Below are 16,482 nucleotides of genomic sequence, written 5' to 3' on the forward strand. Positions count from 1 at the left end.
ATGGATGGCTCGTATGTATGTACAAGATGTGTAAGCGGTGAGCCGGCCGGATGTTCATGTGTGTAAGAAGGGGAAGAAAAAACAAAAACAACAAAAAAATAAAACAAGAGAGAGAATGGAGAGGGGGAGGAGGAGGAGGAGGAAGGTGGGCGAGTGTGATGTTATGTGCTCATGTGTGAGGAGGAGAGCAAACATAGAAGAGATGGCTGAGGCTTTGTGGATCAGCAGCCCATGACCGGCTGTCACACTACACATAGACACACACACACACACACACACACATCTCCAAAAATGTGGCTGGTAGCAGGGCTGACATTTCCCTCTGTCAGGCTTCCCTCACGCTCTGATCTGACCAGAAAACTACTACGCTGATGCATCCTACAAGAGGAGAAACATGTGTGGCTCTCTGTGCTACAGTACGCCCGCTCTGTTTACTGACATGTGTTGTAGCCTCATTTTTCAGCATTCGGGCTCTGAGGTTTTTCTTGGAGGGGGTTAAGCTGAGTTTTTAGGCAACAATCACAACAGTCTTTAGTTTGGTCTTTAACCAAGGAAGGCATTTTGACTTCAGACTGCTGACACAATGAAACGCTGTGAATGTAAGCCCCCCTCCTCCTCTATTAAACATGAAAAAACAACCAGAAAAAGAAAACCTCATCAAAGAGCCTGTCTCTGTCCTCTGCTTACATTCAAGAGATCCGGCAAAATGCTAAACACATGTGTTTGGGCTAAGATGGCTGAACATGATCCGGCAGCATTTGAGTTAATCTTCCTTAGTGAAACCGCATGGTGTTGTTTACACTGGAGACAACTGTGTGTATATGCATGGATGTGTGTGTGTGTGTGCGCGTGGAGGGAGTCCAGAGCTGCAGAACTCACTGTTCCCTTTTGCAAAGCCAGAGCAGTTACAGTGTGTATGTGTTTGTGTCAGCATGATGGAGGAGATGGGTGTTACTCAGACCTAATGAATCCATCTGCATTCAAGGGGCATTCTTCCTCTCACACGCAGGCGGGAGCAAACGAGCAGCGACCTGGGAGCCCGTCCAGCGGTTGGTGGGGGCTCTCGCAGTATTTCCAAAGCAGACTAGAAAGTACAAGCACAGATTAGCACTGAATTCACCCTTTTTTTTTTTCTTCCTTTGAGGAGGTTGAGAAAGCTGTACAGTCACACACTCAGCCCTCCTGCTCTGTACTGTACCAAGCTTGGCTCCTTTCTGCTTTTCAGTGAGGATTGAGAGCGAGAGGAAAAAAAAGCAGAGGAGGGTTGTGTACAGAGAGCTGGGACTACAGTACCTCGAGCTCGACCTCGAGGAGAGTGGCAGCTGTTGATGTCTTCACCTCTGAGTGACCCGGCACCCTAGGCAACCTCGATGAAGAATGGATGGAGGGCAGGAGGCGGGGGCGCTAAGAAAGGGAGGGCGGTTGGCACTGAGGGTTCAGTCATTAGGATAATGAACCCACAGCTGAGTGGGATTTGGGAGACCTCTAGTGGCTGAAGAAAGCACAAACTTACATTTACAGAGCACTGATTGTACGATAAAGATTATTTACATAGTTTATAAAAGCAAATCCAGTTCTTAGTGACCTGGAGGAAATGAATCCCGCTTTCTTGATCATGTGACTGCTTCAAACTACACCTGCCGGCTTCTAAAGGTGAGATATTTCAGGCATAAGTAAGTCAGATGTGCCATTTTGGTTACATAACAGTGATTCTTCCACACCCGCAGAAAGACAATATCTAAAATACAAATTTAGGAGCTTATTGTACTTTTTCTCTTGGACATTTATGCAAATGTGTGCATATTTAATGAGAACATCTCATTTGCATATAATAACCATGGTGATACGTTTTATTTGAAAAGCATAAATATTAGTTTTTCAGTGACGTGATATTACAACACAAAGCTGAAAGGCCACATTCAGAGTAACTGTGTTTATTCCAAGCAAGAAATCTCCAACTCAGCTCTTACATCAAACTTTGTTTATATTTCTAAAGCTGCTTTTTTTAAACAGATGGATTTTATTTATATAGCATTCAGACACTGATTTATGAACATTTATTCATTTTTTCTGATTTATAAAATGATAAAAAACAGATTTTATAAAGACTCTAATAATCTTGGCTTTAGTCATTGTCCAATTCGATTTATGATCTGGAAAACTGCAAATAATAAGACTGACAATGCCTCATTTACATGCTTAAAAATACATTTTCAGAAAACTTGCAATACAGAGTATTAGACAGACAGGAAATTTTCATGGTGATCTAAACAGTTTTCTTTCTGTATTCACCTGTTGTTTCTCCTCTGTTGATCCTGTATGTAAGAAATACCAAAAGTTTAAACAAATTAACCACATTTTTTTTTTATCACTTAATCAATTCAGGGTCTTGTTTCTGCCACAAAAAGAGAAGATGAGTGAAAATTTCAAGTTATTATTGCAAAATTTTGACTTACTGAGTCAAACTTCTGGGTGAGTTGAAATTTTGATTAGATAGAAACAAGCTTCCGTATGCTTGTCTTTTTGGGAAGAGAAGCCTGATTACCTGGAAAGACCTCCCTCAGGCACGGAGAGGAACATCCAAACTCCACACTGAAAAACTGTTGGATTTGAACCCAGGACCTTGTTCCAGCAGGATTACAATCATACCTCCCTGAGCACGCCTGATCTCGGACACTGAGTAAGGGTCGGGCCCGGTTAGTACTCGCATGGACCGCCTGGGAATACCAGGTGCTGTAAGCTTAGAGTGACTGTGGTTCAGGAGGTCGAGCAGGACATCTACTAATTGAAAGGTCGTGGGCTCAATTCCTGGCTGCTCCAGGTCTGCGTGCCAAGATGGTGATCCCGATGCGTTCATCGGAGTGTGAATGTTGGATAGAAAGGACTTGGATGTACTAAAAAATGCTTGTGTTATAAAAACTGCTTTTAGTGCTCAAGTAGAAAAGTGCTGTATAAGAACCAGCCCAAAATGCAAAAGGTAATAGTTCTTCCAAAAGACTCAAAGAAATAAGCTCTCAATACCAGTTTAAGTGACTTACTGTATGTCAAAAGCACCAGCAAGTTTACACCCATTTAATGCCACATGTACACAATCTCATAATTAGACCAACGGGACAAACGCAAGGGAGTTCTTCAACATCATTGTGTTGACAGCCTTGACTGTTGGACTATGATGGGTACAGAAACCACACATCCTGCTGACCTCTTGTGTTTTATTTTATATCTCATAGATATATTACTCTTTTTTTTAACTTGATCTTTTAGCATTTATTGGCATTTTCAGTGAGCTCAGGGCATTTTACACTGTAAGGTAACGATTCTACAGTATTAGAGAAAAACCCCCAACAATCACGCGACTCCCCGTGAGCGAGCACTTGGCGACAGTGGGAAGGAAAAACTCCATTTGAACAGGAGGAAACATCTGACAGAACCAGGCTCAGGGACAGGCGGCCATCTGCCACAACCGGTGTGTAGCGATGGAGGGGAAGAGAAGAAGAAAAGAGAGCGTAAGGAGACAGCGCAACCTGGGACAAGAATGTTACAAAAGGGATTCTCTAGACTTTCAGAAAACTTGACCTCTGACCTTGACCTTTAGATCGAGGTCACCGGGATTTGAACTCATCTGAGATTTTTAGTAGATGCACCTACGGCATCAATTTGAAAACCCTACATCGCCTAGTTCTCGATTCATCGCATTCACACACTTGGACGTCCACGCCACCTGCTCGCCCGGTGGGTTGAAGACAATACTCCAGTGTGTGAATTCAGAAAATCGAATCCACACACTGGATTTGAACTTTATGTGACTCGTATAATCTCGCATTTTCTTCTGGTTTGAAGAACACTTTCAACCCTACAAGAGAAACTGAATTTGTGGCTCCTGGACTGAAACTGGAGGCCACAACGAGGCTTTCCTTCAGTCTTCAGATGTCAGTTTGGAGTCTGGAAATTATGATGTGTACATTTACGTAAGTTTATATATTAAAAAAAAAATAGCTGACGGATTAACAGACACTAAAAATAACAGGTACAGCCTATGAATGCATAATGGGTGGGAAATACCCTGTGTATAGATTAGACTGTATAAGAATATGCCGCTGACACCGGCGTCTGCTGCGGGTCCCTGAATAAAGCAGCTGCAGCAGCCTCTTTAAATAATAAAGTAATAAAGTAGCTGCACCGGCGTTATGAGTGCGTGACTTCTCTTTGTGTTCAGTTCTCCGGTGGTGTCCGGGAGCGCAGCGCAGTATGAACTTAATTCTGGAAATATTAAAGTGTGTTTTGCCTGAATTCGAAGCAACCGTACAGCTGAGTCATTCAGACGAAGCCCAGCGCTGACATTTCTGGCTCCGGAGAGCCGAAAAGAAATGTCATTAAATCTTTGACAAATCTCAGGGCTAATATTCGTAGAGGTAACATTAATCACTCGGCCCTTTTTCATATCGTGAGCAAACACGCGGCGGTAGAAGAGCTCGGCCAACTGCGCCGGCAGATTTAATGTAATTCACTTGTCCACTTAAGATTCAAATTGTTCTTTAATAGAAACCAAACAGTGGATTAAAAAAGAAAAAAAAAAAAGAAGAACACAGATTCAAAGCCTCGATGCTTTCCTGAGGAAAAACTGTTATTAGAGCATCTTCAGTAGTTCAGCAGCAGAAACACGGGGCCCTAACTAAATCGATTCTACCCAAGCCCGATCCTTTCATTGACGCTTTGTGGCTCACAAATAGGCTGTTATTACTGATCATGAGGAACGAGTCACAGCTTTACTGTAACACGCCGTTCATAATAGTGAAAGATACCGCTCAAACTATTCTTCAACTGTAACCACACGACCTTTAAATCCCCCTTCACTGATCTCGTTAAAACTTCTCTGTAGTGTCCAAAAGAGACGGTCGCTTCAGCGTTTCACATCTCGCAGCTCAAATGAAACGCGTCTCATTTTTGCCAAACGCGAGTGCTCTTAAAGCCGCTGACGAGAAGTGACGACTGTCAGCGCTCTTCCTACTCTTGTGACTTGGATGAAAGCAATCAGAAAGCGAAGCCTCTGTAGACGGGGGTGACTCTCACGTATTTAAATTTTTAAATCATGTGTTAAAAGAGCAGAGATCGAGTCTTTTTGTGCAAACCGCAGAGCCAAGGTCATTTTCTCACTCTCCTTTTCAGTGAGTGACCCTGATCAGCTAACTGTTCCTTATCTGACAGTGCAGTCCCAGTGATTACTGTGATGAAGAGGATGAAGAAAAGGCTCTGAGAAGCAGGTCAGCAGCCAGTCCTGGAGAGATGGCTCCTTTGGTGACCCTCTCCTCGAGGTGGGGCAGAGCTTCTCTGACACCGGGGTGATTTTGGAAATGGCACAGGACGCTCTCCTGGATCAGACTCCACATCCACACCCTTTGCTGGGCCCTCCGCCGGCCCTGCAGCTCACCGCTGGCCAGCGCGGCCTCCCGGTATGCCTCCATCTTAGCCCAGACCTCTGGGATGCCCTCGAAGGTTTGCGAGGAAGCCCGCACCACCTGTGGGTGGAGAAGGTGAGGGGTGGGAAGATTCATGATTCAACTGTTCAAAATGAGCATTTCAAAGTCATAGCAAAATATACAGAACAGAGAAAGTTTTATATTTTAAATGGATTTTTATGCCTCCTTTATGTTAATAAGTCTTTAAAGCAAATCATCATTTTCATTTCAAGGGCATGTCAGTACCACAAAAACGGCGGTAGCTGCCAGAGGTAAGTTCAGATCTCTGGAAGAGTATGTTTAAGAAAGCTGACAGGTTAAGTAAGAGAGCCAAAAACTGCAGTTCCTCTAATGGCCACTTGAGGCTGACCCCAAAACCGAAACAATCCCCATTGAATCTAATGTTATACAGTATCAAAACGCACATTTACAGCTCCATATAAACACTTTGGACCTCTACGCAGTTTCCTCTCTTCATGACAGATGAACAGTGGAGGATTTTGTTTTTTAATTTTTAAGACAAATCAACAGATCAGGATGCTGGTAAGATGTGGGCTGTTTTGAAAAAAAAATGAAATGAACTGAAACGATTTTGTGAACTTGGAAAACTAACTAAAATAAAAAGATAGAGGAAATATCTTTAGCTTCAGCATCTGTTAGCTTGGTGAAAATGCTATGCCGAGGCATTGATGAATGTGTTTATTGAAACTCAGGGTGTCTACAAGACTGTGACTGTTTTGAAAAGTTTTGTGTTTCTCTCGTTCTGTAATTTTTTTTATTTTCTTGCCTCTGACGAACACTTTCCTTAAAATAATAAAAGACAACAAAACTAAAACTAAACATTTTCAAACTGTAGTAAGAAAATCTTCTCTGAAAACTAACTGCAACTAAACTGAAGTAAAAATAAAAGTAAAAATGAAATTAAAATAATTAGATAGTTCACATGAAAACATTCAGCCCGTTGCAGGATTTACATTAGTTTTACGGACAGTTGCTGCACTTTGTGTTCTCTGCATGCGTGCATACCTGCACATCTGGCTACAGGAAGGTTTTTTGCATACACCTATTAGTTGGGTCTGATTGGATGGAGGACCACCACCTCCTCTCGGTGTGGTTGGTTTGGATTACTGTGTTCACGTCTCCCCAAACAAACCACGCCTGGGCGGGAAAACAAACCAGAGCTCGATTTTAACGGATGAAACAGCACAGCTGTGCCCTCCCCCCTTAAAGTTAGGGGCGTGGCTACTTTGCCTAAATGTCTCGAGACAGGCTGCTGCGACTGGTTAGTGTCTGATATAAAACACATGCGACCAACAGATATGTGCTTTTAACTTTATACGTTCACTTTGATATACCGATACACGTGTGTGTTTTTATGTTTTAAAATGTCTCGTTTTTTCCTGTCGACTTCAGCGTTAATGTTTTATTTTTAACTACAAGTGCAACATGTGCTGCTGAGCCAACCGTGGCACATTTACATTGATGTTTTTCAAATGCCAGTGATGATTAAATCCTGAGCAGGTTACCGGTTCACCAGTACAGACTGCTGAACAGGAAGTCTTCTTGGGAAAAGCCAACCTGAGCTTCCCACAATACACAATAAATGTAGAGGTTATTACTAAAAATAAAGGTTTAACCAAAGACGGGGTTTAAAACTGCATTAAGCTTTCCCCCCCACGATCATTAAGAGGACATTTTGGATGTGGTAAATGCATCTGAGTCTGGGAGTTCTGCATTTAAGGTTTTTTCCTTTCAGTGCACCTCCAGCCTACAAGAAGCTGTCAAGTCACTACGCAAATATCAAGCATTCGTCTGTCCTTAACACCTTGTTCACGCAGGCAATCTGGGGATAAATGTCACTTATGTGTTTAGTACTTCAACTGCACGTCTCTCCTCAGAGCTTAATGCAGATCCGAGAGCGCATGATGAAATTCAGAGTAACATTCGGTTTGTTGAAAGCAGGCTGGTTTACAGGAAGACACAAAGTTCCATTCAGATGTGCAGATCCCTTCTTTACTGTATTTTATTAAATGAAGTGATAAACACCAGCTGACAATCAAATTTGAGTCACTTAAACAGCTCAGAATGAAAATGGCAGCTGTGATCAAAATCCACTTACACATGTTCCAGTTACAACGTTAAGGTGAGAAGAAGAAAGATCATGTGACTTACTGTACTTACAGCATATTCTCTCATATAAATTATCTTTTTAAAACTACTTAATACATTCACAGACCGCCTTACTTACCTCTGCTGGTATCTAGTTACACAAATGCTTGTAGTTCTCCAGGTTTTCAAGTGTTACACATCTTTCTAATATTCGTCTCTCCACCCTGACATTGGTTTTGTTTCTGCTGGTCGCAGCATTGAAAGCTTTAAAGCCACTCTCATTGTTCCTCCTTAAGAAATCATCAAGATGCCACTAAAAGCCGAGAGGGAAAACAAGCTTCTTGTAATCTGGATGTAACAGCTCTTAAAGAGGCACTTGAGGAATTTCGTATTGCATTTCTAAAACACCAGGGAACAAAAAGCTTCAACAACCCTACGGCTTTCATGACATCTAAAATAGATTTGTGTTAAACCGACACGTCTTGGAAATGCCATTCAAAGACGTCGGTCTGTCTGTCTCCTGGTTTTACAATAAAGTAGCCTTGAAGCTCAAACTGAAGATTAATTTAACTAATCTTACAAAACCAATATTATAAGTGCTGTGAAGTTACAAAAACTGATTTAAAACTCATCTGAAACAACATTTAAATCTAAAAGCACCAAAATAAAATCAGAAATACAAAAGAGCAGAGATATAAAATAAGTGTTCCTGATTTCAAGTTTTTTTCTATATTTGTCAAACCTGCATTATTTAGATCATAAAACAAATTTTATTATTAGACGAGGATAACTTGAGTAAATACAATATGTAGTTTTTAAGCGATGATTTTGTTTATTAGATGGGAAAAAGGTTATCCAAACCTGTGCAGCCCTATGTGATAAAGTATTTGCCCCCTAAACCTAATAACTGGTTGTTCCTGGCTTGGTAGTAAGAACTGCAATCAAGTGTTTGTAATAACTGGTGATGAGTCTTTCACGTCACTGTGGAGGAATTTCGTCTCACTCTTATTTGCAGTGTTGTTTTAATTCAGACACATTGCAGGGTTTTCGAGCATGAACGGCCTTTTTAAGGTCACGCCAAAGAATCTCAATTGGATTTGAGACTTCGACAATGCAGCGAGATGCTTTTTTGGCAAATGTAAGACGAGCCTTTGTGTTCTTTTTGTGTCAGCAGTGGTTTTCTCTTTGAACTCTCTCATGGTTGCCATTTTTGCCCAGACTCTCTTATTGTTGAATCATGAACTCTGACATGAACTGAGACATGTGAGGCCTGCAGTTCTTTAGATGTTCTGGGTTGTTCTGTGACCTCCTGGCTCAGTCCTCGATGCACTCTTGGAGTAATTTTGGTAGGCCGGTCACTCCTGGGAAGGTTCACCACTGCACAAAGTTTCTTCCATTTGTGAATAATGGCTCTCACTGTGGTTCACTGTAGTCCTGAAGCCTTATAAACAGCTTTGTAACTCTTTCGAGACCGATAGATATCAATGACTTTATCTCTCAGCTGTTCTTAGGTTCTTTAGATTGTGGTATGATGGAACTTGTTGCTGTTTGAGATCTTTTTGCCTGCTTCACTTTATCACACAGGGTCTGTTTAAGTGATTTTTTGATGCAGCCGGTCTGACAATAGCCAGCGCTGGGTGTGACTAGTAAAACTAAGCGCAGGTTTCCAAAAATGTGATTAATCACAGTTAATTCATGATGTGCATGCACTGTGTATATGAATGTAATCATTTTTTAAGCAACGTGTCTAAAACCTTTTTCTAGTTTCACTTTCCAAACTCTGAAGTTTTGCTCTTTCTTTCTGATGACATCAGTGTAATCAGTCTTCGGGGGTTTTGGGTTTTTGGATGGACAACAAAGATTAAATTTAAAGATGACTTGTCTTGCTTCTGAACTCCGGACCATTTACCTTTTGCAATTTCCTACATAACATAGACCAAACGATTAAGTGATTGCGAGTAGAACCATAAAAGTCGCCTCACATGCCACCAAGAACTTAATCATCAAGTCAAAATAGTATTTATGTCACATCATAGCACCACGCAGAGCAAGAGACTAAATCTCTGCCATACAGTCGGGAAACAGACACGAATATGCACAACAAAGCCGAGCGTGAAGCATAAAGTGAGAGGAGCTGTAAGAGAAGCCTATCAGATTTTATGAGAACGAGCACTTTTCTAATCAGTGAAATGCATGACACAGCAGCCGAGTATCCAGTGCATTGGGAGCGGGGGGTGGGGTGATGAGGGCTGGTAGGTGGGGGTGTTTCCTGGCTGCTTGCCCGGTGGGCAGATGCAGCACTGGGCTGGGAAAACAAAGGGACAGGGTTAGCCAGGCGAGCGGGTGAGGTGGGACACTGCAGCACTGATGCCATGATGTTATGATGACCCACCCCCACACTCCTCCTCCTCCTCCTCCTGGGTCAGCTGACCTCTCTGTGGGATATCTTGTTGGGTCCATGTGCTGCAGCTGCCCAGCAGGGCAAACACCAAACACCACCAAAGCCTTGTTACCGACTCCTTGCATCATTACATCACTACACACACACACACACCTTAGGGTTCCAGGATTTGGACTGTCTTCTGAGCAGTTTGAGTGCGCTGGTGTATTCGGCCTGGATCCTCCTGGCTGGTACCACCAGGTCTCCATCTGACTTTGTCACCACGACCAACTCGGCCCTTTCGATGATGCCCCTTTTGATGCCCTGAACAGAGATTTTGTCATTAGAGAGGAGGATGATTAAACGATGAAAACACTGCCTGATGCCTGAGCTCCTCAAGGGTCCTGCATGGAGCTGCGGTCAAGTGTTTTCAAGCCTGAGACTTTAAAAGTCTTAAGACTGTGTTTCCATTCAACATGGCTGATTTTTGCAGTCGATCTCAAAGAGAGGTGGAATCTAATTTTATTAATATTTTCTTTTTACACAATGCAAAAGTAAATGGCCAACCCTTAACCCTAACCCCAGGTATGAGAACTGGACTGAAAAGGCAAAGAAAACTTTAAAAGACCTTCAGAAAGCCTGGAGAAATATTGCTCATGACCACTTAAAGAAATGAGGGGTGGCTCAAGACTTTTGCACATCACACACCTCTGTGATAGTTTTTCTATAATTCGCTCGAATATCGCTATACCTATATAAAATATACTGTGGTATGTTTAGAGCAGGAGCTAACTGAACATTTTGACTCTGAGTAACACAGGTTGATTATTAAGCACTAATTTACTGGAATGAATTTTCAAGTGTGCTGCTTTCCTCATGTGTTTATGTCAGAGTGTTTCCACATTACAAACAGTTATTATAATTAAAACAAATGCCACTTCAGCTACCTACTGTCCCACCATAATCACTGTAGCATTAATCATCATGAGGAAGGCCAATGAAGTGAATAATTTTCCTAATTAATTAAGTGGAGAGCATATAGTTATTGTGAGCATGTTTATCTTTACAAAAAAAAAATGTGGACACACAATCTGCTTTCCCTTATAAACAGTGTTTCATAAATATATTCATTAGGTAATTTAGTTTTGGTTTTATAATTCTGATGAATTTAAAGATCGTTGATATCAGATAATCAGTGGCTGATAAATGACAATGGCTCAATCGAAAACTGGTTTTACTAACCTACACATTAGCATAAAATTAACAATGACTAAATTTCACTGGTCGATTACTTTGTTCCAGCTCCTCACAGATGAGCTGAAGGGCTTGTTTTCACTGACCTGGAGTTCATCGCCCCCTGCTGGTGGAATCAGCAACACAAACATGTCAACCATGTCTGCCACTGCGAACTCTGACTGGCCGACTCCTGGAGGAAAAACAAAAAAGAAGAAGAAACAGGGGACTAGTTTAACGATCACTGCTGAGTGATAACACCACAAAGTATCCTCTCGTCTGAAACTAAATCTACGTAGTCATAAACGGCCTCATGCTTTTCGAATGAGACATCCAACGGTCACACTAAAAGTTTTCCTGTGTTTGCGTTGTCAGCACCACATTAGAACCTGTTTAACAAAACAAAAAAGAAGATCTAAAGAATTTAAAGGAAAGCTGTTCCTGGTGAGGACTTGCTCAGTCATTCAAAAATCATGAAAGCTCATGAATAATCATGAGCTTTCACAAACTTCAGAGCACTCACAGTGAATAAATTTTAGCCTGGAGATGCAGAGCAGGTGCCTGATGACTGGCGCTGCTATCAGACCTCACACTGAACAAATTATGTTTGCATTAGAAAAAAAACTTGGTACAAGCAAAAGAACAAATACTTGCTGACACTATCAGCTAAACGGTAAAGCTGAGATTATGGCTTTAACACACTTACTCCGAGGGTTCACGTCACAGCATCTTACCTACAGTCTCCACAAGGACGATGTCGTAACCTGCTCCCTCGCAGAGAACAATGGCCTCGTTGGTTGTTCTGGTGACACCTCCGAGTGTTCCCGAGGTCGGCGATGGCCTGATGAAGGCGTTCATGTCTCTTGAGAGCTCAGTCATACGAGTCTTATCGCCCATCAGAGACCCTGCAGCAAGAGGGATGAGTCACTTGGCAGCAGTTTTACTGTGCAGTGCTGCTCGTAATTGCTCAGTGATTTCAGCCTATTCAAAGGGGACCTATTCTGCTTGTTTCCTGCTCTATATTTTATATTCTCTCAAATAAAAATAGCCTGATTCATTTATGGAAAATAAATCGTTTGAAGCAAGCAATTTTAACTTCTCTCTCTTTAAGGCCACCCCCTGTGTTAGACAACTTTCTGCTGCCCTTTGCAAACAATTTTGAACAGCGGGTGGGCGGGGCTCTGCACCTGAAATGGCTGTGTTAAAGAGATCCCTGCTCAGTGACTTTACACCAAGAGCAGAAAGGAACAGTCTGAAACACAGTGTAATAGAAACAGTACGATATTCCCTGAACCTGAAGCCAGCATCTTTAAACATTACATAAAAATTTTCCCTGTGCACTGTAAAGCTCAAAATAATAATAGTTCATCTGTGCCACAGTAAAAGCAGGTGATGAACGTGTCAGAGGTTACCCCCAGTGGTGCAGGAGGATGGGTCGACAGCCAGCACTGCAACTTTATGTCCACGTCCTGTCAACATCTTCCCCACCACCTCGATGAAGGAGGACTTTCCTGCTCCGGGGGGTCCAGACAGACCTGAGAAATCAAAGAGACCTCGTCAGTTTGCAACAAACAATGACAATGACAATTTTATTTACGTAGCACATTCCACTACATCAGTCGGTTATTGAATGTACCCACAGATGTAATTGATCTCAAGTGAGCAGGCAGCTTGTTCCAAAGACGCAGAGCACAGTTACTGAAAGCACCTTCAGGTTACTTGGATCTGATTGTGGAACCAGTTAAAAGAACCTGATGACATAAGAGGTCTGACTTGGTTGTCAGACATGTACTGGAAGGCCAAACCATTGAGAGCTTTGTGAACTTACAGAAATGATTTTATATTGTAATGAGAGCCAATGAAGTGGTCTTCAATACTGGGGTAATGTGGTCCAATTTCCATGTACCTGTAAGGATTCTGGCTGCTGTGTTTTGGATAAGCTGAAGATGTCCTGTTGATGCACTTTGCAATAATCTAACCTTTTTGATATGAATGCACGGAGTCAGTTTGAAATAGTCATTTCTAACTTTAGATATAAGTGATAGGTAACCTTATTGATCTGGTTATCAAAAGTGAGATCACTGTCCAAAATGATGCCTGACTTGTTCACTGTGTTTCAGAGAAATGAATGATAAATATGAACAGTATTTTTGTCTCTGACTTTTTTGGACAAGTGTTTCTGTCTCGTCTCTGCTCAGTTCTAAAAGGTTTTAAGACATCCACCAGTTAAGGTCATTAATGCAGCTTATTAGTTTGTGAACAGAGGTTAGATCATTATCGGAAAGTTACAAGTACAACTGTGGATCATCTGCATAAAAACGGTAGTCATGATTCTTGTGGGAGGGAGTTTAAAGGTTAAACTGTAATGGATGGCACCAAACAGCCCCAAGAGCTGATTTCTACTAACCTAATTTCAATTTGTGTGTTAAAGTAACTACACAGTTAAATCTGAATATTGTTTCTACTTTCTGCTTTTAAAACTTTAATAACACACAGTTTAAAATTTAAAAATTTTAAACTCTGCAGGGTTTTTTTTAAACACACACTTCACTTTGGGGTCAAGTCTGAAGAAATTTGAAAGCGAAATTGTGTGACTGTATTTCTTTGCATGACATAGAACATCAGAGCCACTGCTGCAGAAACCGTCTCATGAAGGATTCATTGCACAGGTGACATGTTTATACTACGAGGTGTGTTAATCATAAGGCTCGGGGGGCAGAACTAAAACACAAAAGGGTCCTAATAAGCCCACTGCATGGCTTTGCAAAGCCTGAAAATTTCAGAGAATTAATTTCCCCCCCTGAACAGAAACACTGCTGTTCAGTTGTAAAATAGTCTTCATATGAAGGTTTCGTGCCTTTATAGCTCCACTGTGATCTGTAGGTTAAAATGCACACACAATGGCACTACCCTTAGTTAAAATGTACTTATTTTAATACATTTTAGGTTCAAAGACACTTAGAGACAGGAAAAACTGAGTTCAGACAACCACCACAGACTTAAGCCTACACACCTACTCTGAAGGCCACTGGCTTTCCTCCATTACGGCTCTCCTGCTCCCTCCTGTAAGCCAGGACCCTCTGCAGCAGCACCTGAGCCAGCTCTTTCTTTCTGGGATGCTGGGTCTCCACCAGAGTGATGCACTCTGCCAAAGACGCCCGCTGTCCTCCGATCAGCCCATCATAAAGTTTATTCAGCAGTCTCTGCTCAGGCCCACTCAGGTCCTGTATGTGCTGGCTGGCTGCTGTGCTTTCAGTCCGTGTCTGCTGGCAGCTGTGAGCCGGGACGATGCTCCGGTACTGAGGGCGTGAAGCAGTGAAGCAGAGCCTTCTGTGAAAGCGGCACGTCCCGGTGAGAGCGAGGGCAGTGGATGAGGAGATGTGGCGGAGGAGAGAGAGGCTAAACCGTCTCATTATGTGTCAAAGGTAGGGTGGTCTGGGAGGGCGTACAGGCTTACAGTTAATTTAACCAGCGGTACTTCCAGCTGAGGTTTGTTTTGTTAGCTGTGCTTACAAACGTCACCGTTTAAGTTACAGCAGTTATAATAGTCACCGTCAGGCTAATGTTTATTCTTTCTAACGTCAGCACGTAACGTACTCGTTAAATGCAGTTGTTAAAGACGTAGTTTGGACAAAATACCTACAAAGTAGGTGAAAACTACACTCACTCTGACCTCGTCCCAGTTGCACGGAGACGTTACAGGTTACCTATCGCCGTCATTTCATTCATTCACTTCCGTTTCCGTTGACGTCTGACACCGCCCACCGCAGTATTTCCGCCGGTTTATTTAGGAAGTAAAAAGTTTCCCAAATACATCTAAAATGTGCCACAGAAGTTTAAATATGCGCGTCTTTATTTTTTTTCTTGTTTTGTGGGTTTTTTTTAAATAAAAGACGCAAGTAGTTAAATGAAAATTTAAATATGGCAGTTGGCCATTTTAGCCAGCAGGTGGCAGCAGATGTTAAACCTTCACGTCTTCACGTCCAGGATTAATTCCCTTTAAAAATAATCGAACTTGATAATACATGCATGTGTTTTTAAATTAAATTAGTCAGTATTTCCGGCATGTATCGAGCCTTTAACCACTGTGGCCCCAGGCTTTGGAGCAGTCTTCTTCAGGGTGTGAGTGACACCACCGTTTTTTCCCTTGCAGCAAAAAGCACTAAACCTATTTTCAGCTTAGCCTTTATTTAGATTGTCCAATCATTTATTCTTCATTTAATTTTAAGCATCTCCCTTATTCAACAAGGATCACCTAACTGGTATCTATGGATCTTGGGAGGCGATTTTGGGAGGCAAGGCTGAGATGTTTCGGACATGTGCAGAGAAGAGATAGTGGAAATACTTGACAAAGGATAGTGAATATGGGGCTCTCACTGTTATTAAAGTTGTGCAAAGATTGTGCTTATTGTACTTTCGAAAGAACTCTGGGTTTTAGAAAGACAGCTGAATTCAGTATGAAACTCATTATCATTCTTCACTGTGTTGCTGGAGTTTGAATAGTGGACCATACGTGAAAGTAATGACAACTCACTTTAAAAAAGAAAAAAAAAGGCCTTTTTTAATTTATTTGATCACAAACACCAATTTGTTATCATTTTACTGGTAAAAAGAATCAATTAAAGGGGGGGACTGGAGAAGCTGGTTCAAAAAGCCTTAAAACAACTAAGATGTGTTGAATACTTGGAAACATGTAGCACAGTAACAGGAGCTGGAGACTCAATACCAGTGAGAAGCAAAATAAGAATTAGAGAGAAAATAATCATCTATAAAAATACATCTTATAATAAACTATTATTTTATCCCTGCTGTTTTTTAAGGTCTACAGTAAAACAAGTTTTCCTGTTTGGCTCAAATATAGCAATAATTTATACAATGCCATTTATGAAGAGGTTTCAGGGCCTGTATGTTGTGGTTATTTAAATTCAGTTCTGTAAACAGTGTTGTGTGTCTGCATTTCAATCTCATAAGGAAGAGACTCACTTTTATTCTGAGTACACTGCAGGCCTGAGACAGTCAGGCTAGAAAAACACTGGGATTATTCCACCTGACATGCTCGTCTGAGCAGTCTACAAGAAACATGCAGCCTTGTAGGAGGCGGCAGAACTAACCACACTGCAACCATGCCACCCACATCACAAAGTCAAATGAAACAGCTACACTCAAACCATCCAGTCACCAACTTCCAGAAGACCTTCCTGGAAGGTTGTTACAGTGCCATCACAACATGCGTCTTAAATAAAGGTGTGTTTGTGTGTGGTGGGGGGTTATTTTATGCATTTCCATGCAATTTACTTGAAAATG

General features: G+C 41.8%; 1 protein-coding gene across 2 annotated transcripts; it reads right to left on the reverse strand.

Moving 5' to 3' along the window:
- Nucleotides 1–1,918: 1,918 nt before the first annotated feature.
- Nucleotides 1,919–14,945, reverse strand: mmaa (metabolism of cobalamin associated A). Of its 2 annotated transcripts, none has more exons than XM_039612935.1 (7): nt 14,846–14,945; nt 14,192–14,613; nt 12,591–12,713; nt 11,913–12,083; nt 11,286–11,371; nt 10,120–10,269; nt 1,919–5,516 (listed from the first exon to the last, which is right to left on the reverse strand). In XM_039612935.1, exons 2-7 carry the CDS (start codon nt 14,589–14,591, stop codon nt 5,220–5,222), a joined length of 1,227 nt encoding a protein of 408 aa, XP_039468869.1. In that variant the 5' UTR covers nt 14,592–14,613; nt 14,846–14,945; the 3' UTR covers nt 1,919–5,219. The 2 variants fall into 2 exon arrangements, with proteins under 2 accessions (XP_039468869.1, XP_039468870.1); XM_039612936.1 differs by having other exon boundaries at nt 14,852–14,939.
- Between the last annotated feature and the right edge of the window lie 1,537 nt (nt 14,946–16,482).

The sequence above is a fragment of the Oreochromis aureus genome, linkage group 6 (assembly GCF_013358895.1).
Source record: "Oreochromis aureus strain Israel breed Guangdong linkage group 6, ZZ_aureus, whole genome shotgun sequence".
NCBI classification, from domain to species: domain Eukaryota; kingdom Metazoa; phylum Chordata; class Actinopteri; order Cichliformes; family Cichlidae; genus Oreochromis; species Oreochromis aureus.